The sequence below is a fragment of the Erpetoichthys calabaricus genome, chromosome 1 (genome assembly GCF_900747795.2).
Source record: "Erpetoichthys calabaricus chromosome 1, fErpCal1.3, whole genome shotgun sequence".
Taxonomy (NCBI): domain Eukaryota; kingdom Metazoa; phylum Chordata; class Cladistia; order Polypteriformes; family Polypteridae; genus Erpetoichthys; species Erpetoichthys calabaricus.
In genome coordinates, this window is record NC_041394.2 from 278,887,503 (window position 1) to 278,910,342 (window position 22,840).

Here is a 22,840-nt window from a genome sequence, read left to right on the forward strand (position 1 = left end):
AAATATGTCCCAACAGTCCATGATAATAATGAGATGATTTACTTAAATAGCTTAATTAACACTCTATATTACAGGTATAGCCAAGAAAGTTCTATTTTACATTAGCTTACAGGGGTAAAAAGCTATACCATACTCTATAGCTATGAAAACATTGCATTCTATTTAAATTAAGTAAACTTTTACATGAATTTAACCTTAAGCATTAACTTTCAAAGGTTGGCTCTTACATTTCCGGCCCCTAATTGTTTAAGCTAGAGCAGAGACAATATATTTCACTTCAAAAAGAGCCACAAACTATTCTTATACATAAACTGTTGTTTAACGTGTTAGATGGGAGGTAACAATCATCTTGGTAGAGTATTTATTTGTTTTCAAATTGTAGTTCGATAACCCATAAATCAACTTTGTTTTCACGTTGGTAATTTAAAGATTTGATTGGTATTAACCTAACCATCTTTGTAAACTTAGGAAATGGTAATTGCAAAGTTTACACACAAACATAGCTTCTAGCTTGTGTCTCACAAGAAATTGCACAAGTCATGTAAATAAATTTAGTATGAAAAGATAAATTATTTATTTTTATTGTTTATTTTCAGCAGTTAATTTAAACATTTGAAAAAAACAAGTCTGCAATTAATGCCAATTGTACCAAGTAGTGGTCTCAGTAAAGCAACATATTTTTTGATTTTATTGAGAAAAAGGAGAAATGTGCAATACTTAAAATATTTTGGCAAAACTGATTAAAATAATTACTGTAATATGTGCATTATTAATGAATGCCCTTTAAATAATTATGAATGTGCAGCTCATTTTGAAGATTATCTATAAACCAGTAACAGCGTACTGCACGATAACGTGCAGTGAATACACTTGACTTGATCATTCATAGTTTTCCTACTCTTTCTCTGTACATTTAGCATTTGTCTGCTCAGAGGTTTATGCGCTTGCTGCTTCCTGAGCAGCTCTTCTTTTCTCCACCCTAGCGACCCGCTTCTTCTCTTCTTTCGTCTGCATCTTTTTGCGTTAAAACTGATTAAGTCAGTGTTAGTGTTGCAATTACTATGTTTTCTTCATTCTGCCTCAATAATGATTTAAAATATGAAGAGGTATGGGAAGTGATGGCGAAGGTGGTAGGGATGAGAATGGCACCCGTACACATGTGCCGCACAGCCGCCAGTGGGTCAAACGGTTAGCAAACTACAGGTAGTTTAAAATCCTGGACAGACAAGCGGGCAGCCACGGTAGCATATTATATATAAAGATCTAAACCAAAGTAATCCTTTACATTATTATTTTATCTGTTAAAAACTTTAAAGACAGAGATAATAAAACCTTTAGATTTTTTTTACCATGCTTAGCCACTTTGTTAGTTTAAGAGAGTTAGTGCAGCTGTGGCAAACTCAAGACAGAAGCTGGACTGAGGCAACCTATACAAGCAGATAGAGAAGAGGCAACCTGTAATGATATGCTTTTAAAATGCAACTTTTATGAACATTCTGTGTAGGCTATAGACTAATTTTTTCAAGCACTGTTCAATTAGACCTCAATGGCCTAAGTTTAATCTTTAATCTTATGTAAATCTATTCATTTTCATTATTTCTTTCCCTCCTGACATGTATTTGTTTAGATCACTGATCATCTTGAAGTCACATGATGAGTTTTAAACTCTTCAAAGAAAGGTGACCATAAGCCCCAACATGTCACTAATTAGTGGCCACATACTACAAGTGACCTGCTTTTAGCTTGTGAGTGATTTTACCGAGTCTGAGCAAAGTAAATATAGCCCTATGATCTTGAAAACCATTCCCATTTCCCGTTTTTTGACATAGAAGTTATTAGTATAAGACTGCTTGTTCATGTCCACTCATTTTAATAAAGCAGATATTAAAAATGCATAGATCATTTTGCTTAGATTTTTTCATGACATTATAAAATAAAATCAAATAAAATGCAACAATCCATTTGAAAACTGTTATTACAGTAATGAATAATGTATTAAACATGCTCCTTTAAACTGTTGAATCAAATTGTCAAATCAATCGTCTTGATAGCTTTTTCTAATAAACCTAGAGCAGATAGACAGCATGTCATATTCACTGATGCTGAACACTGTGCATTGTAATCCTGAAGATGACATAGGGATTACCCCTGTGAACCCATCAATTCAGGAAATACTTTTTCATTGTTTCTCAGAACTTCTCATCTTCCCCTACTTATACCACTAGTGGACAACTGGCAAGAAGTACACTGTCTGAATTTTACGTGGGTTGCTCACAGTTAGGCTCTTGTTTTGTCAGTAATCCTTATCTTGCTTGAAATCCAATGTCCTCCGTGCCCATTTCCCAACTTCCATTCAACTACACTCACATATTCTAAATTAAACACCAAAGACAAAAAGCACAGAAAAGAATAGAGGGAAAGGAATAACAACAAGGTAGTAAGCTTTACCACTTCTCTGTCTTGAATTAGATAATATTGATTAAGATAAATGCTGAAATTATCATGAATGTCTTTTTATTTGCATTTTTATGCAGTATATAGTATTTCCTTGACATAACCACATTCTCTTCTGTATTCCCTGCATTGATTGTTGAACACGTAAAAACCATTGATTACTGTCTTTTTTTTTCATACTGCAAATGTGTAGGGTACATACAGTCCTTTGCATGACAGTTTTACATTTCCAAGTAAATGTTTTGGATTGCCTTGATCAAATTTCCCAAAACCCAATTTTTTTTTGTTCTTCATGATTACCTAATCCTACAGCCATTATATTACATTTACAGTTTGTATCTGTTGCCTTACCTCTGCTATAACTTGTCTGTACTTTGATAACACAGGGTTTCATCTTTCTTTTTCTCCATAGGCAAAGTAGATATTCTCAAAACTACCGTAAGCTCGATGGTGAACTCGTGCTCAAAGGAGAACTGCACTTCCACTTTATCTGTTCACTCTTCAGGTATGAATGAAAGTAATGTTATTTTTATAAAAGTGCAGCATTCATTTAATCACTTGAATAAACCAGTCAAGCCTATTGGAGCTCACAGTGAAGCTTCACTTTCAACAGAACAATTTAATTAATCACTTTTATTTACAAAGTTAACAAAAAACACTGATTTTCATTTTGAATTTCACTTTTGTATCATTACTAGTGTTGATTTTCTTGAACAAATTTTTTTTGCTGCTGAATTGCACTATATCTTTTTGCTTAAGAGTAATTTCTGCATAATTGATAAGTTGATTTTTTTTTTTGCTGTTGCACTTTTAATTAGAAACAAGCAGTTGAGTTCTTATCTTATCCATAGTATTTTCCTTACCTCACCATCAGTTTCATATTTTGATCTTCTCTAAACTCTGCCAAGCTCCTCTCTCTTTATAGACCGACCACCTTCCAGCAGCAGAACTACATGTGCCTTCCTCAAGTTCCATAATACTTTGCATAGAAAAACAGTATAACTTAATTGCCAAAATTCTTTGAAAATCAGAGCAGGAAAAACAGCTTCTTTTGAAAATGACCAAGTTGAAGACACCCAAACAAGTCATTATGAATGAAAATGGCCCAGTTTTGATAAATGGTCGATCACCACAATTAGGATGAGGTTTATTTTTTCATGGCCAAGAAATTACACTTGTAAAATACCAAACTGCTTTACCCTTGTGACATTTATTAGTTACAAGGAAATGTTTGTTTACCTGTTTTATCTACAACAGTGGAACACATACATTTCCAAATATTTTAGTCTAAGATTTCATCTGTCCCTTGACAGCTAGTTGATCTGCCCCTTTGCAATGCATCAGTGCAACACTATGACAATTGTTTTATCTTTGACATTTCCAGTCCAAAGTACACCAAACACTAGTAATAGCCATCAAGAAGAGAAGCAGAACTGGAAGGACTTAATTGCAGTGGAGCAATAATAATAATTCTTTACATTTATATAGTGCTTTTCTCACTATTCAGAGGCATTTTACATAGTGATTGGGGAGCCACATCAGCCTCCACCAATATGCAGCATCCACAAGGATAATGCGATGGCAGCCATTTTGCACCAGTATGATCACCACGCATTAGCTGTTAGGTACTGAAGGGGTGGGAAACAAGGCAAAACCATCTAGTTTGCCAATTTAAGAATACTGTAGCTTTTTTGTAAGGACTTTTTTATATTTATTAGTTGCACTTTAAGTGTTTGACCAGTCTGTTACACTGGCCTATTAAGTGACTTGCTTATACTCTTTCTAATTATAGTATTTTAATTAACCTTGTAACGTATTTATCTGATGAATTTGCAATATTAATTTTAAGATTAGCAATTCTTCTTTTTGTTATCACTGTCAAATAATGCCACAGTTACAAGTGACCTGATTTTTGAACCAACTCCTCTTCTGTCCATGTTAATTCACTCGTTCTCCCCATGTACTTGTATGGGTTTTTTTTGTTTGTTTTTTTGTTTTGTTTTATTTAGATGCTTCCTTTAAATTAGCCCTATGTGGCTGAGTGTGTGTAAAACTAGTGTGTAGCTATTCTTGAGATGGCCTAGCACTATGGGGTTAGTTTGTGTCTTGATGCTTCCAAGATAGGATCAGTACCACAACAATGATTTGAACAAAACAGGTTTAGGAAATATATGATGAATGATTATTTAATGTATTGATAATGTTTTGGAAACACAATTTATTACAATGACAGTAAAGTGGTATTGAATGTGAAATATTTAATTTTTCCGTATGCATATTTGTGTGTTTTATTTAGGTTTTTTGTTTTTAATTTAATTATTTTACATCATTTTCAGGTGATGAAGATGTTGATCATGATGACAAAGAGAGAGTCTGTGACACTTTGCTTATGTGCATCATAACAGTATTAAATCATGGTCTACGAAACGGTGGGGGTGTAGGAGATGTGCTAAGGAAACCATCAAAGGAGGTAATTGGCTTATGGGATTCTGCCTATTTGGCCTTTTATGACATGTAACATAGTATAGATAGAACTTTTTGTCCCCAGACAGAAACTTGTTTTTTTTTTTTTTTTTTACAGAGTTTCATTAAATAAATATATAATAATAATAATATATATAACACAATTATTAAAGGTATGTTTACGAGTCTGGTAGGTGACATTTATATAGTAATAGACTATATTAAATATTACTTAATAAAATTAATAAGTATTTAAAAACATAACTTTTTATTAAGCTATGTATTACATTGCATATTATATTACTATTGTTAGTACCTAAGATATGAAACTTATTTTATTCAGCAAGCATATCCATTAAAATTTTACTGAATATTCGATAAAACATCTGGAACTGAATATGCATTCACTAACAAGCACATAATAGCAGTTATGTATGCTGTCAATATAATCACAAGCCTATAAGTAAACAAAATGCATGTATTTTTATTTATTGGACTTAAATGAGCACATATAAGTGCCCTCATTTTTATATATTAAACAAAGCAAATTTTAATTTGACACTGTTGTAACATTTACATAACTATAAAAAAAGTTGACATTTAAAGTATATCATGCGACAGTTTTCATATGTTTTGCTGTCAAATGATGTTTTACTTGGATAACAAAAGTAAAAACAATGCAAAAAATATCAGACACTTGTGCAGTCATAATTATTCTTTAATACACATGAAGTCTTTTTTTTATATCTCATAAGAAGCAGTTTTTCAAAATGAATATCTGAAAGACAATTCCCCTTTGGTGTGTGCCCAAGATTCCATAACTGAGAAGTCTGTTATCAGGGCTGTTAAAAGAGAATAGTGTCTTATATCGTACACAGACACCAAAAATTGATTGAGGCATTCCACACTTCAACTTTATTGTCATATGTACTCATTACAATGAAAATCTTATTCTGCGAGTCCTCCAGCATTTAACAAGAATACACAGCAATAAACAACAATCAGGTTCAGGTTGGAGAGCATGCACTGGTACAACACATTGCCACACTCGCCAGCATTGGCAAACACCCCAGGCAGACATGCAGCCCCTTGTCCCACCCTCCAGAAATGACCATCTGTCTGCCACAGCCAGGTGTCCCCTTGATCTGGTCAATCCGCTCAGGTCTTCAACATTATGTATCCTGGAAGCCAGATCACCCATGGGGAACTGGGTGACATGACCATAGTGCTGCTACTGACGCTCCCTCACAATGCAGGTAATATGCCTCATTTGGGACTCCATGAGCTACCACTCATTTGATACAAAGTTAAACCAGTGGTTCCCAAGGACTCTCCGAACTGTCATAGTACCAAAAGAGTCCAGTCTTTGCCTCAGGTCACTGGATAGCGTCTGTGTCTCGCAACCGTATAGCAAAACAGGAAGCACCAGGACTGTAAAGATTTGGACCTTCGTCCTTTTGCAAAGATATTGGGAGTGCCACATAACCCCCTTCCAGTGACCTTGTGGTCGTCGCCCCAATCACCCCGAAATGCTCTCCCAATCTGTCTGTTTACTTCACAGGAAGAGTCACCAGAGACATGAATGTCACTGCAGAGATAAGTCAACCTCTCAACAATGTCGACACTGTCTCCACAGAAAAAAACACTGCTGATGGCTGTGCCCAAGAGGTCAAGGTCATTAAAGGCCTGGATCTTGGTTGTTACCCAGGACACTCACAAGCCCAGACTCTCAGACTCAGTCTCTCGAAAACCCCAGTCAGAGCCACCATTGACTCTGCAAACATCACAGCATCCTCGGCAAAGTCAAGATCAGTGAATCTCTCTTCACCAACAGATGCCCCACATACAGTGGTGTGAAAAACTATTTGCCCCCTTCCTGATTTCTTATTCTTTTGCATGTTTGTCACACAAAATGTTTCTGATCATCAAACACATTTAACCATTAGTCAAATATAACACAAGTAAACACAAAATGCAGTTTTTAAATGATGGTGTTTATTATTTAGGGAGAAAAAAAATCCAAACCTACATGGCCCTGTGTGAAAAAGTAATTTCCCCCTTGTTAAAAAATAACCTAACTGTGGTGTATCACACCTGAGTTCAATTTCCGTAGCCACCCCCAGGCCTGATTACTGCCACACCTGTTTCAATCAAGAAATCACTTAAATAGGAGCTGCCTGACACAGAGAAGTAGACCAAAAGCACCTCAAAAGCTAGACATCATGCCAAGATCCAAAGAAATTCAGGAACAAATGAGAACAGAAGTAATTGAGATCTATCAGTCTGGTAAAGGTTATAAAGCCATTTCTAAAGCTTTGGGACTCCAGCGAACCACAGTGAGAGCCATTATCCACAAATGGCAAAAACATGGAACAGTGGTGAACCTTCCAGGAGTGGCCGGCCGACCAAAATTACCCCAAGAGCGCAGAGACGACTCATCCGAGAGGTCACAAAAGACCCCAGGACAACGTCTAAAGAACTGCAGGCCTCACTTGCCTCAATTAAGGTCAGTGTTCACGACTCCACCATAAGAAAGAGACTGGGCAAAAACGGCCTGCATGGCAGATTTCCAAGACGCAAACCACTGTTAAGCAAAAAGAACATTAGGGCTCGTCTCAATTTTGCTAAGAAACATCTCAATGATTGCCAAGACTTTTGGGAAAATACCTTGTGGACTGATGAGTCAAAAGTTGAACTTTTTGGAAGGCAAATGTCCCGTTACATCTGGCGTAAAAGGAACACAGCATTTCAGAAAAAGAACATCATACCAACAGTAAAATATGGTGGTGGTAGTGTGATGGTCTGGGGTTGTTTTGCTGCTTCAGGACCTGGAAGGCTTGCTGTGATAGATGGAACCATGAATTCTACTGTCTACCAAAAAATCCTGAAGGAGAATGTCCGGCCATCTGTTCGTCAACTCAAGCTGAAGCGATCTTGGGTGCTGCAACAGGACAATGACCCAAAACACACCAGCAAATCCACCTCTGAATGGCTGAAGAAAAACAAAATGAAGACTTTGGAGTGGGCTAGTCAAAGTCCTGACCTGAATCCAATTGAGATGCTATGGCATGACCTTAAAAAGGCGGTTCATGCTAGAAAACCCTCAAATAAAGCTGAATTACAACAATTTTGCAAAGATGAGTGGGCCAAAATTCCTCCAGAGCGCTGTAAAAGACTCATTGCAAGTTATCGCAAACGCTTGATTGCAGTTATTGCTGCTAAGGGTGGCCCAACCAGTTATTAGGTTCAGGGGGCAATTACTTTTTCACACAGGGCCATATAGGTTTGGATTTTTTTTTCTCCCTAAATAATAAAAACCACCATTTACAAACTGCATTTTGTGTTTACTTGTGTTATATTTGACTAATGGTTAAATGTGTTTGATGATCAGAAACATTTTGTGTGACAAACATGCAAAAGAATAAGAAATCAGGAAGGGGGCAAATAGTTTTTCACACCACTGTATTTTAGCTCATATTCCATCTTCTTACAAATGTCATCAAGATGCTTAGTAAACAATTTACAATCAGGTTTGAGATGCACTTCAAGAAAGCAGGTATCTTGCTGGTGGCGCAGTGGTAGTGCTGCTGCTTTGCAGTAAGGAGACTGTGGAAGACTGTGGGTTCGCTTCCCGGTTCCTCCCTGTGTGGTTAGCGCTTTGAGTATTGAGAAAAGCGCTATATAAATGTAATGAATTATTATTATTATTATTAGTTTATTATTATTAATAAGGTTTCTGAAAACCAGTGTTTCTTTAATAGATACGGGCTACAAGTCTTCCACATTATGCTAATCTGTAAAGTTGTGGTAGCAGGTAGGTCACCATAGTAGACTTGCTTTGAGCAATGAAATCTACTGTATATTTTGCTGTTCTGCAACTGTGATTATGTTTATATCTGTTCCTACATCAATCAATCTGCATTTTCTGATAGGGATACAATAATAAAGTTAAAGTATTAACTTCATGGAGAAACTTCTATTGTGGTTTGTTGAAGCATATTCTGTCTACAAGCATAATTTGTACAAATAAATAAAATGTAAAAGAGGCATGACATTATATTGTGTAAATTCATTAAAGTGGTCTGGACTAGTCATGGAATTCTTAGTGCCGTTCATTTTTATTTCGTTTCTTTTCCTTATTTTTTCAGGAACCACTGTTTGCTGCCCGTGTTGTTTATGACCTACTGTTTTTCTTCATTGTTATAATTATTGTGCTTAACCTTATCTTTGGTGTTATTATTGACACTTTTGCTGATTTGAGAAGTGAAAAGCAAAGAAAAGAAGAAATTTTGAAGACCACTTGTTTTATCTGTGGTAAGCATCTAGAAATACTTGAACTATTCCTTGAATTCATTTTAAGTTTACAGTTGGAGTTAAACATGGCACTCTGGAGGAATAGATAAAGTTGCTGTTTCACACCAATAGAACCCCAGCTGGGTACCATCTGTGTGATGTTAACATACTGTTCCCATGTGCACAAAGGATTTCTTGGTTTCCTTTGGTGATCCAAAGATTTACTTTTAGATTTATTGGCCAATATAAATGCATACAGTATGAGGTTATATGACCTTTGTTTCACAAGCATTTTGTCCATGTATGATTCCAGTCTTCCGTACATTGTTTCTGGTGCAGGCGACCAAGAAAATTCTCTGAAGAAAGTTAAATAGATAGATGGAAATTTCAGAAAAAGTTTTTGTTTTAGACTATACCTTACAAAAATTAAAGCTGTCCTAATCTCTACGTGTGGTTTTCTCTGTGTACATCAGTTTTGTTCCCAAAGCCAAAAGATGTGCATGTAAGTTTTTTTGGTGCTTCTAAATAGGCCCTGTGTTGGTTAGTGTGCTCCATGATGAATTGGTGACCTGTGTGCCTGATTAGAGTTGTTTCTTACTTTGCACCCAGTGCTGCTGTGGGGGCTCCCTGCTTACCCTACACTTGGATTAAGTGGGTTCAGGAAATGGAAGGATATATGTGTAATTAGTGCCACATGTCATTTAATACTCTGCACATAGTAAAGTGGATCATTTATTCTTACTATTTCCAAATACAATAATAAATAAAATCTACCAAGAGATTTTCCACACTTCTCTTCAAACTTTAAATTATTGACATTTTTCTTACTGCATTGGCCTCAGTAAATGTTACGTGTGACTTTCCGGTATATTAAGCTTTTCTTGTGAAATATATCTCTTCAACTAAGTTTCAGATAATTTTATTATTCTAGCTTCCATGCATTGTTGCCTCACAAACCACTGAATTCTTTTGTTAAATTATTATTTTACTGTGTCTTTTATTTGTAGGACTAGAAAGAGACAAATTTGACAACAAGACAGTGTCTTTTGAGGAGCACATCAAACTTGAGCATAATATGTGGCATTATCTATACTTCATAGTTCTTGTTAAAGTTAAAGATCCAACAGAATATACTGGACCTGAAAGTTATGTTGCTGAGATGATCAAAGTAAGTCACTCTCCATATAGTACTTTTAAAGAAAAAAAAAAACAATTTAAATAATAATCTAAACCATGGTGCAAAAAATACATAATTGCAGAATAAAAGCAATAATCATTAAAGACTGCCTTTAGTGTGTTTTAGTAATCACTGGTGGCTTTATATACCTTTCTTATGTAAAATACTGGATTATGTCAACTTGTACAAACAGTGAAACCTTCTTTTCAACACATTTGTCTATTAAAGAACACTGCACAAGACAAACCAAAAAATACTAATAAGAAAACCATTTAAAAAATCATACAGTGCATATTATATATGACGTGGAATGCTTCTACTACATCATACCGTTCTAAAGTAATCTGTGGAAAGACAAGACTGCCTTCAAGCTTTATTGCAATAAGGTTTTGCAAATGGAGTTCTGAAGATGTGTACATGGAAAAAAATGTTTTCTTATTTTTCTGTCAACGTCAAACGTACCCAAATATAACAACTCAGCTCCCACTGAATTAGTTTTGTGAATTATGAGTTGTACTTTGCTGTTTATTTTTCGATGATGAGAGAATGCACAAGTAGTAGGGCACTGTAGGACAGAGCAAATGTACTTCAATCAAACCATGTAAGTGGGTACAGCAGCTGGAACTTCAAGCTATATCACAGTGTATTGAAGGGATTGAACAATGTTTCTGCAACAGAAAGACAAGTTACAGAACAACATTAAATGTGAGTAAAAAGTAAAATGATTTTCATTTTTTTGTCACAAGAATCACCAGTGTTAAATTAATGTGCAGATTGCATAAGGGATTGTTGATTTCATTTGTAGACTTTAACTGTAATTTAACATTTCTAAACAAAAAAACAAGCACTCCTTAGACTATCCAATGCATATGCAGTGGTTTGCATTCATATGCACACATCCACTTCACATGATTGCTTTCCGCATCCTAAACCCACTAGACCCAGTCTAACAAAAAATAAAATCACTGTGATATCTTTAAATTAAATTTTTGTAATATGTTTTGGGGGATCACCACAAACTAGCAGCAGCAAATATTGCAATGAACAGTATGATGGCTTTTCTGTTTTATTCAAAAAAGCATTTCAATTTCAGTCAACTGCAAGATTTGTCAGAATTTCCAGTACTATGATTTTGATTGTAATTATTTATTTACCTTATTGTAGGACACTCAACAGGTTTTAGAGCAGGCTGTTGCCAGTTGATTCTTTCGAAAACTGGCAACAACAATAATCATTGGAAACATCTCCTTATTGTTGAGGTGTGAAAAGGTATCAGTGTGAAGACAAGAGTAATAAAAACTTTCGTTTTGAAGAGCTTTTTTGATTTTGAGAAGTGGATAACAGATTGTGGACCTGTACAGAATAAAGTAGGGTCTTGTGGACACTATCCAGTAATCATTCATTGTAGAGAGAACAAGGATTGTGTTTACAAATAATTAGATAACCTGCATCCTTATATAATCCGCATGCCCCTCCCATTAACTGCAAAAAAAGTATAACTCACAGGTTAGATTCTGCAAAAAAACAGTATATGGCATCTGTGCAGTGAATTCTTTTCTTAACATTTCTGTTGTAAATTCATGGACAATGGAATGTGCTTTTGACTAATATTATGCATTTTAAAAACTTAAAACTAATATAACATACTTAATATTTAAACAAATGAAAGCAAAGTAACAAAACGATTAAGTGAGGTAAATAATGCTAAGGTTGTGTTAGAAATTTTTATTTGTTACTTGGGTCTCAGGCATACCTATCAGATTATCACTTTGGAAATTTGACGTGGGATGCTAACTAGTAATTGAGACAATGAAAAGACTAAACATTACTAAAGAATTACATATAATATTTGTTGTTAAGGAGTGTTGGTTAGATGCTTAAAATATTTATATCAGTATTTTTCCTGTGGATCACAGGATTCCAAATATTTAGAACCCTCTTACATTTTGGATTAGTTCAAGGTACTTGACCACATTTTGACAAGTGTGAACGCTTTCAAAATGCCTTCACTTGACATAAATTTAGGCAACTGTTTATCTGTAGCCCAGAGACGACATTCCCTGGGTTAAGTAAGAGAATGCAAGCACATTCAGCCCTGAGTCAACTCTTCTTAGGACATGATGACAACTAAAGGAGAAACAGAAGCAAATTTGAATTGCATGAATTACAATACAGTAGATGGAGGTTTTCTGCCAGAGTTTGCAATGAGTCCAAAAAAAAAAAAAAAAAAGTTCAAATAAACAAGCACTTGATTTCTGCTTGACTCTGAAAATGTCTGTTTTAACTTATGAATATAATACAGCCTTTATGAAAAATGATTAGCATATATGAGACCCAAGTACAGTCATTCAGCAAACATGCTTTAACACCTTTCAGTACCCATTGAAGTGGTTTCCGTCCAGTAGTCAAAGCATATCAGCTTCCCCCTTTACACGTGGTCAGGCAAAGGAAACGAAAGGGTCATTTTGAAGTTATTATATCTGTAGCCCGAGGAAGCTGTGTGTGTGTGCATCTCCTACCACCCCTACTGCTTGTCATGCTTCACCATAACAGAGTGCTCACAAGTTTACAGCCAGAATTAACTGTGTAACTGATGAGGTCTTTTTGCAAGAGTCTGTAGGTAGGCATGAAAAGTAATTAGATCATGTAAATACTGCTACTGTAAATTCAAAGCCGTATTCAAAAAATAGTAAGGCTAGAAAAGTTAGAGGAACAACTGTGAGAAGAGCATCTGTCCCGAGTTAAACCCGGGAAGTGCTTTAGTCATTGCTTGTGTGTTCATCCGTGAATGTGATCTATGAAAACAGCTACATTTTCAAAATGTATGTAATGAATGATATGTTAAAATGCAAACTTATTCTCTCATTTAGTTATTCAGGAAGTCCATAATTGCATTACTAATCATATTAGATAGATAGATAGATAGATAGATAGATAGATAGATAGATAGATAGATAGATAGATAGATAGATAGATAGATAGATAGATAGATAACTTTATTAACATTAGGTATAATTATTCTCATTTACTTAATTGTTTAGTTTAATATTGTTCAATTAAAGTTCAAGAGTGATTAATTTTTTTTAATCTATTAATGTGGTATACATTGGTCTACATATAGTAGCTTTCGTATACTGTTTCATAATTTCAGTCTACAGTTACTATTCTCTGTTTACACTCTAATTTACAACTAAGTACTCTTTAATGTAGTTTTATTTAAATACAGAAAAGAATGCTAAAAAATATTTGATCTTTTTTTTAACTTGTTTTTTTTTTTTTTAATATTTAAACATCTGGCATGACCACTAAATGCCAATTATATACTGCCAGGATAAAGGCAGTAGTATGGCATGCTGAGAGTCAAGCAGATCATTTGACCATTCCAGCCATACAAAGCACAGCATTTAATTGCACTTCAAGCCGTTCATTATTCTAATTTTCTTTCACCTCATTACCACTGGCTTCTGTTTGACAGTGGTAGATGTTGCAGTTGGTCAGGAATTGAGGTTACGTATTCCAGGGATCAGGAAGTTTGGCTGGTGGCAATTTTTTCTTCCCACAGGGGGCAGTTACTCTTTATAGAAAATAGGCAACTGAAAAGCTTTAAGAGAGACCAGTTTCATGGACATCAGGAACTGCTAGAGGAAGTACAAGCAAAAGTAGAATGACATCTGACTTTGAAAGTAAAACTGGGACTTGACTGTTTAAAAACAAATAAGTAAATCTGATTGAAAGTTCTGGGCCTGTCAATGCCTACTGACTCTCTGCAAAATTGCTGCAGTACATTTTACAATATATAGTAGTGACAAATACATATACAGTTCTTCAGTTATATGTTACAGTAGAGGGAAAATATTGTGATAAGAGCAAAAATTTCAACTTTGTCATAGAATTATGTTTTAGGAATCAGTGAACATATTTTGGGAAAACAATGATTCACGGAATCGAAATAAAACTTTATACAGATATGGTAGAATCCATTTGGTTTTTGATTAACAAAAACGAAAATTGCTTCAGTAGGTTTTTTTCTACAGAGTTAATGATGTTACCCAACAAACCCCTTCACCTACTTACCCACCCATGCTGGTCAAATATGATATTTAATTACATGTCCTTTTAATTACAATTTAATAGCTGAGGAATTGTACATTTTGTTATGAGAAAGACCTTGCATATAATTAACTTGTTAATTTTAAACACATACACAAATAAAGGCTAAGCATGCTTGAATTCAGTATTGAATGACTTGCATTCTTGTAGAAAAATGGTTACCACTTTTCATATCCTGTTCATATAATATTTATGCTGCAAGAGATGTTCCAGAGGGTTCGCCTGAACTGTATACCTTACTTGTGTGGAATCTTCTGTAAATGTGTGTATTTAAAGCTTAATATTTAAAAACTACTGAAATTTCAGAAACAAGCTGTTTTATTCAGTTTAAGTAGACAGAATACTGTTATATTATTGAAATGTTTAAAATTCTTAATGCAATTAGTAATGTGGATGTCAATGATTCATTAAGTACCTAAGAGCAAAGAAAGATTCTGGTTATGGGTAAATTACACACAAATTTTAGGAACAATTTCTTCATGCAGAGAGCTATGGGTACATGGAATAAGTTACCAAGTAATGTAATAGAAAGTAGTGAATCTTGACTTGATAAATTTTGAAAAAGTTTGGTAAGTAGTAATTAACTCTTTCAGGGCTGATGTCGACTTTTGTCAAAAGGAGGAGTTGATAATCAACTGTAAACTGTGACAAAACCAACCCAGCTAACCGTGGTGCTGAACAGGTTTTTCCTAGCTTACACACCTACGACAATGTTTGCCAGGAGGACTGTCACTTAACAATGATAAGAGGTAGAAACCAGATTGCAAAGCACAGCGACCATGACCGGTGCTGCTACTGCCCCAGCCACGCGAAGACAGCCTGACAGCAAGCCTGCCGCACATTCTTGGCAAACTGGCAGCCACAGCATGCAGCAACAGATGTTTTATGTTGATTTCTATGTGAAACCATTGCTTTTCAGAAACTATGTTTTTTGGAAAAAATATTCAGCCCTCAAAGAGTTAATAAAAGCTATGTTAGTTTGCATGGCTGATTCTCATCAAAACCTGTGTTTTACACATGGACATGTAAATGTATAAGCTGAACAATTAAATTAGTCTGATTCAGTTCCACAATGTAATTTGTATAATTTTATTCTGCAGATGGGGAGGCAACGAAATGTATATATTTTTTAAATATTAGTCTTTAAATTTGTTCTCTTATTTATCTTATACATATAACAGCGCAAAATAAAAAACATTTAGTCTTAACAGCTATCTTTAATGTTATCATTTTTTAAGCCTTGAGTTAAAGTAAAATTGCTTATTTATATGACAAAGTATTACTACTGCAATTAGAAATAAACAGTTCAGCTTTTCAGCCTTATTTTTGTACAGTTTTTCATACAATTGCAACTTTGACACTGAGGATTTGCTACTCTGTTAAAGTTAGAATCCATCCATCCATCCTCTTCCGCTTATCTGAGGTCAGGTCACGGGGGCAGCAGCTTGAGCAGAGATACCCAGACTTCCCTCTCCCCGGCCACTTCTTCTAGCTCTTCCTGGGTAATCCCAAGGCGTTCCCAGGCCAGCCGGGAGACATAGTCCCTCCAGCGTGTCCTGGGTCTTCCCCGGGGCCTCCTCCCGGTTGGAAGTGCCTGGAACACCTCACCAGGGAGGCGTCCAGGAGGCATCCTGATCAGATGCCCGAGCCACCTCATCTGACTCCTCTCGATGAGCAGCGGCTCTACTCTGAGCCCCTCCCGGATGACTGAGCTTCTCACCCTATCTTTAAGGGAGAGCCCAGACACCCTGTGGAGGAAACTCATTTCAGCCGCTTGTATTCCCAATCTTGTTCTTTCGGTCACTACCCATAGCTCATGACCATAGGTGAGGGTAGGAACATAGGTCGACTGGTAAATTGAGAGCTTTGCCTTACGGCTCAGCTCCTTTTTCACCACGATAGACCGATGTAGAGCCCGCATCACTGCGGACGCCACACCGATCCGCCTGTCAATCTCACACTCCATTCTTCCCTCACTCGTGAACAAGACCCCGAGATACTTGAACTCCTCCACTTGAGGCAGGATCTCGCTCCCAACCCTGAGAGGGCACTTCACCCTTTTCCGGCTGAGGACCATGGTCTCGGATTTGGAGGTGCTGATTCCCATCCCAGCCACTTCACACTCAGCTGCAAACCGATCCAGAGAGAGCTGACGATCACGGCCTGATGAAGCAAACAGGGCAACATCATCTGCAAAAAGCAGTGACCCAATCCTGAGTCCACCAAACCGGACCCCCTCAACACCCTGGCTGTGCCTAGAAATTCTGTCCATAAAAGTTATGAACAGAATCGGTGACAAAGGGCAGCCCAGGCAGAGTCCAACTCTCACTGGAAATGGGTTTGACTTACTGCCAGCAATGCAGACCAAGCTCTGACACCGGTTGTACAAGGACCGAACAGCCCTTATCAGGGGGCCCGGTACCCCATACTCCCGGAGCACCCCCCACAGGATTCCCCGAGGGACACGGTCGAACGCCCACAAAACACATGTAGACTGGTTGGGCGAACTCCTATGCACCCTCCAGGACTCTAAGGGTGTAGAGCTGGTCCACTGTTCCGCGACCAGGACGAAAACCACACTGTTCCTCCTGAATCCAAGGTTCGACTATCCGACGGACCCTCCTCTCCAGAACCCCCGAATAGACTTTTCCAGGGAGGCTGAGGAGTGTGACAAAATCAGAATGACAAAGTTAATTTAAAAAAAAACTGCAGAATCACTATTTTAAATTGATGGTAGAGAAGGTTTGGTTTAAACACAAGGCCAAAAAATCTGATTTTTTTTTTATAAAGAAATCAGTGTTTATTTTGGGTGAAACCAAACACACACTAGTTTTCATGCTGTTTATGCCCACACAACTCTCAGATGATGTCAGAACTGGTGGCAAACAGGATGTCTGTCCCATTAATAGAAACCAACTGAACTATGCTACACTTTGAACCTTTCCGACCAGGCAGACAAGGGGTCTAAATCAGTCTTCCTTTATACAATTTTTTTGTACATTTATAAATACTCCTGATAGTATGTGTTAATACTATCTCAAAAAAAGCTGATCTTAGGGTTTGCTATGATTAATGTCATTTCTTTAAATTGCTTAAATTAAGCTCATTTATAGAATTTTTTATGTTAATGCTTTTTAATACAGGTGAGTAAAAAAGAAATCAACCTCCCTTGTCTTGATGTTATATAACCTAACATCTTATTAGCCTTTTTGATTGTTTCTGTACTCTGTCATGGTGTAGACGGTTACAGGTCCACTATGACCTATTGGTCCTTCTTGTAAGGAGTACTTTCAGATCTCCCATTGTGTGTTCAAATTTAACATTTCTACTTCCTATATGCAGTACCTTACATTTACTTACATTATTTGATAATTTTGATATTGTAGACAAGACTTTTTGAATGCAAACACTTTTCTAAGTCTTCTTCTGAGTTATATCATTGGCCATATTGTCATTGTGCAGGAATGATAAAGTGCATGCTTTGTTGTAAAAAAAATCTCAATTTGGGACACTATAGTTAGGCTTACTTATAAAGGATTATGAAAAGCAGTGCACACCATAAAGTGTGTGTTACATGCAGTCCAAATGCAGAATACTTCATTTACCAGAATATGTGAATTTCTGAACGTGAATGAAAAGGGGGTGCAAAGAGCTCCTTGAAAAGTAAAACAGAGCCATATGGAGAGAGGGGTGAATGTTACAACTTAGATTGAAGGTGAATATTGTGGCTGGAGTTTGATTTGTGTGTTCACATTATTGGACAAACTCCAGTCCCACCCGAACAGCCGACACGGCATTTCTCGATTGCTATTCGTCCTCTTCCAAACCCTTCCCCACGCTGCCTGCGGCTCCTCTTCAAAACCGGTCCCACCCACACGCAGCCTACACAGCATTTCTCGATTCCTATTCATCCTCTACGAAACCCTTCCTCACGCTGCCTGCGGCTCCTCTTCAAAACCGGTTCCGCCCACACGCAGCCGACACAGCATTTCTCAATTCCTATTCCTGCTCTTCCAAATCCTTCTCCACGCTGCCTGAGGCCTCCCATATACCCCCACACCACTTTTCTTGATTAGTATTCCTCCTTCAGCCTACCGTGTTCCCCACTCCTCTGTCATGACCCCATTGGTGTCACGTCACCGCCCTATATCTAGCCTGACCGCGTGACCTTTCACTTCAGCCATATGTGCACCTGGGAGTCTTTTCCATAGCCTGCTACAGGGAAGTACTCTGTCGACTATTGGCATTGGTTTCGCTCCTTGCTATTTGTTTCACTCCTTCCTATTTTCATTATACTGCGACAGTTGTTTCCTAAGCCTTTGTTAGAAAATGAACGACAGTATCCATAATTTCCGCCAAATACTGCCTGTTATCTTCCGCAGTTCTTGAGCCCTCACCGTTGCCTCTTCCATGAACAAACGCAGGCTGTGGAATGAAATGAAAGTCCTAAAACTCACAAAAAATATGAAAGCCCTCGAAAGAGGAACTCAATTTGTTCAATGGCTTCTTCAAGTTCGGGATGGTAAAACTAGAGACACGGCAGAACTACCTTCTCAATGTTTACCACAACAACAAGACCCAGTTGCTCAACTTTACGGTGATATTAATTTCTCGACTGTGACTCCCCAAGAACTTGCTACAAGACCAATACTGAACGTCACAAACGACGATTCTCTACATATTAACAACAAAGTTCTTGATCTTATACAAGGTGAAAAAGTGACCTTCAAGAGTGTAGATACAGTAGTCAGTGACGATCCTAATGATCAACTAACGTACCCGCAGGAGTTTTTACACACCCTCATACCAACTGGCATGCCTCCCCATATCCTTCATCTGAAGCTGGGAGCTGTAGTTATGCTCCTCCGAAATATTATGCCATCAAAAGGTCTTTGCAATGGAGCAAGACTCATCGTTACCCAAATACATACAAATATTATTGAGTGCAAACTGATTGCTATCCAAAATTCTGAAACAATCTTCATTCCCAGAATCTTTCTCCTTCCTTCCGACACCAACCTCCCTTTTAAATTTAAACGCACACAATTCCCACTCAGACTCGCCTTCTCCATGACTATAAACAAGTCCCAAGGACAAACGTTTGCAATGATTTGCATTAACCTACAACAACCTTCAGCCACAGTATTTATATATTTTATTACGTGGCTTTTTCTAGGGTTAGATCTTTCGACTCATTATCTGTCTTCTCCACCAAAACACCTATGCATAACTGCGTCTTTCAAGAAGTATTTATTATCTTTATTATTAGTATATTATCTTCTTGATTTCTGAATTCCTTTCTCACCATTTTCTGTTCCTATTCTTACACCGCCGTATGCTACGGCGAGCATCGGCTAGTATTTATATATTTTATTTTATATTGTAGTTCTTCTTATGCAATCACTTTTATATTTGAAAATGTGAAGTTTCTTCTGAGATTTTATTAATGGTTTTACTATTTTTAGAAAAAGTTCCTAGTATTGTGAGAAGTTGAGCCTGATGTTGTTGTTGTTATTATTATTATTAGTATTATTTATTTATTTATTTATTTTACAAATTTTTCAGGACACCAAGTGGTGTTTTATGTAAAACAGTACTGGCTTGTTTTTATTCTTCAACCTTTTATATTGATAAATAAAGAAATAATTACATATATTTGAATGAACCAAGTTGTAAATAACAAGTAAAATCTTTGATTGAGATCATGACATACAGTCTAATACTCTGATCTCGACAAATGAAATCCACACATTTATTGATTTTTTTTTTCATGTAATTTGTCACTTTGTGTTTGTTGTAAATGAAAATGTTCTATATGGGAATGACTTAGACCCAAGGGACTTGACATACAACAAGTTGAGTGCTTTCTCATCAACAATTAAAAATATGTACAGTTTGTCCAATTTTCCTATTTATCTTTCTTATTGGATGTAAAACTGTCGTTTTTAGGATTCTTTGTAACACTGATAATTATGTTTGTAGCTGATTCTACCAACATACAGTTTCACAATAATACAGGTACAGATATAGCTTGCCAAGTGGTGACTGTGCGTTGTCGTCTACATCATCATTGACTGCTATGTTAGCATATGCATTGTTAAACATCTAGGTTTAGTTTAAGAAAATGATTTACATATATTTGTGCAGTAGCTGAAAAAATATTTTTAATGTCTCAGATTATTTTAGTTCATCTTACTCCTTGACATTCTGCTTCCAACCACAGCACTAAATTTACATCCTGTGCTATAATGAATGTGAAAAGTAGAAGAGGTTTTGCCGTAGGAGACTATATTTCAAATTCTTTTGTTTTGGTAGATGGGTATATGTGCCCTGATAAAGGTAACATTTTCAAATAAATTTGTCTATTACATAATACTGTAACTTACTACATTTTGCTTGACTTCTCACTACATTGAAAATTGTATAACAAGAGTATGGTTGTGTAAGCTAGAGAAGCTGCCTGTGTTTTATAATACTTTTCAGTTCCATTAATGGTTGGTTATATTGGTTACTTGACTGTTTTACTAAATAACATAGGTTTACTCTTGACACATGAGGCTTTTTGTCAGTTTACTCCTTTACAATTTGATAAAACTTTAATGAATTATTATGACATTAATAGTGATTTTTATCAGTTTTCTCGTTTACAATTTGCTAAAACATTATTTAATTATTTTCACATAGTATAGAACACACAAATGGACAGAAAAATTGTAATATGCAACATGTGCTGTTTGGCACTTGGTTTTGAGAATCCCTTCTTTAACTACTGTAAACCATCACTGCTATTATCCATATTACTAACCGAGAATGGTAAACCGGATGGACGCAGGGACATCCGGCCATGGACCGTGGATGCAAAAGACGTACTGCGCAGGCGCCTCCACAAACCCCCCCCTTCCAAGCAACGGAAACCGGATGGAAAGCAACGTAAAATTAGAAATGAGGCGCCCATAGCACACAGAAAAAAGGAATCAGACGCCGGCGCTGTGTGCACGAAGCACATGGCACACGAAACGAAACACACACAAAGAAGAGAATTGAGACCCACGACACACAAAGCCCCCCTGCAGTAACTGAAATAAGAAATGAGGCGACGCGCCCCTAGAACACCAAAAAGAAAGGAGTCAGACGCAAGCGCCACATAGCACACGAAACGCTACGCACACAAAGAAGAGGATTCAGACCCACTACAAACAAACACCCCCTTCACTAACAGAGATAAAAAAGTGAGGCAACGCGTCCCTAGCACACAAAAAAAAAAGAAGTCAGACGCGAGCGCCACACAAACCCATTGGACACAAAACGGTACAGACTACGGACATAGCACACGAAACATACACAAAAAGGAGGATTCGGACCCACGACCACACTAACATAAATAAGAAATGAGACACAAAGCCCCACTAGGGTTACCACTTTTAATACAAAAAAATAAGGGACGTATACTGCAGCGGGGGCCACATCCCAGTGCCAACACTTTGCAGACTCTACTTAAAAGACCCGCCCTCCTCACTGGACAGTTAAAATGACCAATCAAACTAACGATGACATCAAGTATTACCCAATCAAAAGTAGGAAAGGAGGCATCTTCATAAAATGCGTGTGAGATGATTTGCATGAGACGCTGTTTTAAAAAAAATGATAAAAAAAATACGGGACAAAACCCATCCCGTATTGATTCAAAACGGGACGCGCAATTTCATTCTCAAATACGGGACGATTCCGTATTTTACAGGACGGGTGGCAACCCTGCCCATTACTAAACGAACCGTCCGTATTAAACATACGTCATCTGAACACATTCAAATTAGGCAGCATAGGTCGATCTCATTATACTGATCCACTATTAACCGTTTAACCACAGAAAAGGCTCCATATTAACAGTGAGTGCGATCCTCCTTATTACTTATCCATATATCTAACGCTGAAGAACAAACAAGTAATGAATTCACGATCACAGGTACAAAATGATACGGCTCAAGTGACGGGACCAAACACACGAACCCGCATGAAAAAAAAAACAATACACGTCAGCGCATACAACGCGCTTCTGAAACCCCGGAAGAAAAAATGTCTCGGCTCCAAAAACGCAAAGCTCAACTAACACATTAACAGAAACGAGCGCAGATGGACAGACACAATGAACGTACACGCATACAGCACCCGTCTCAAAGTGCTGCATCGAAACAGGCAAGGGTTCAAAACGAAACACCTCGAGTCTCAGAGATACAAAAACGGCAGCGAAGGGACAAAATAAATAAACGCAATTCATGAAAATTCATTGGGATTACTGAATGTCATTTGCAATCATTATCATTCACTTAACTTCCCCGAAGAAAC

At 36.9% G+C, this 22,840-nt stretch overlaps 1 protein-coding gene across 4 annotated transcripts in view; it reads left to right on the forward strand.

Moving 5' to 3' along the window:
- Positions 1 to 22,840, forward strand: part of itpr2 (inositol 1,4,5-trisphosphate receptor, type 2) — a 1,448,083-nt gene that overhangs the window by 501,038 nt on the left and 924,205 nt on the right. For 3 of the 4 annotated variants that reach the window (XR_007935422.1, XM_051929945.1, XM_051929947.1), the window contains 4 exons: positions 2,867 to 2,959; positions 4,791 to 4,924; positions 9,066 to 9,231; positions 10,218 to 10,378. Coding sequence is in view for 3 of the 4 variants with exons in the window: in XM_051929945.1 (XP_051785905.1) it covers positions 2,867 to 2,959; positions 4,791 to 4,924; positions 9,066 to 9,231; positions 10,218 to 10,378 (554 nt within the window). In the remaining variant the exon portion in view is untranslated. Of the gene's footprint in view, positions 1 to 2,866; positions 2,960 to 4,790; positions 4,925 to 6,478; positions 6,559 to 9,065; positions 9,232 to 10,217; positions 10,379 to 22,840 lie in introns of those variants that run through there. The other variant, XM_051929951.1, reaches the window with a different exon arrangement.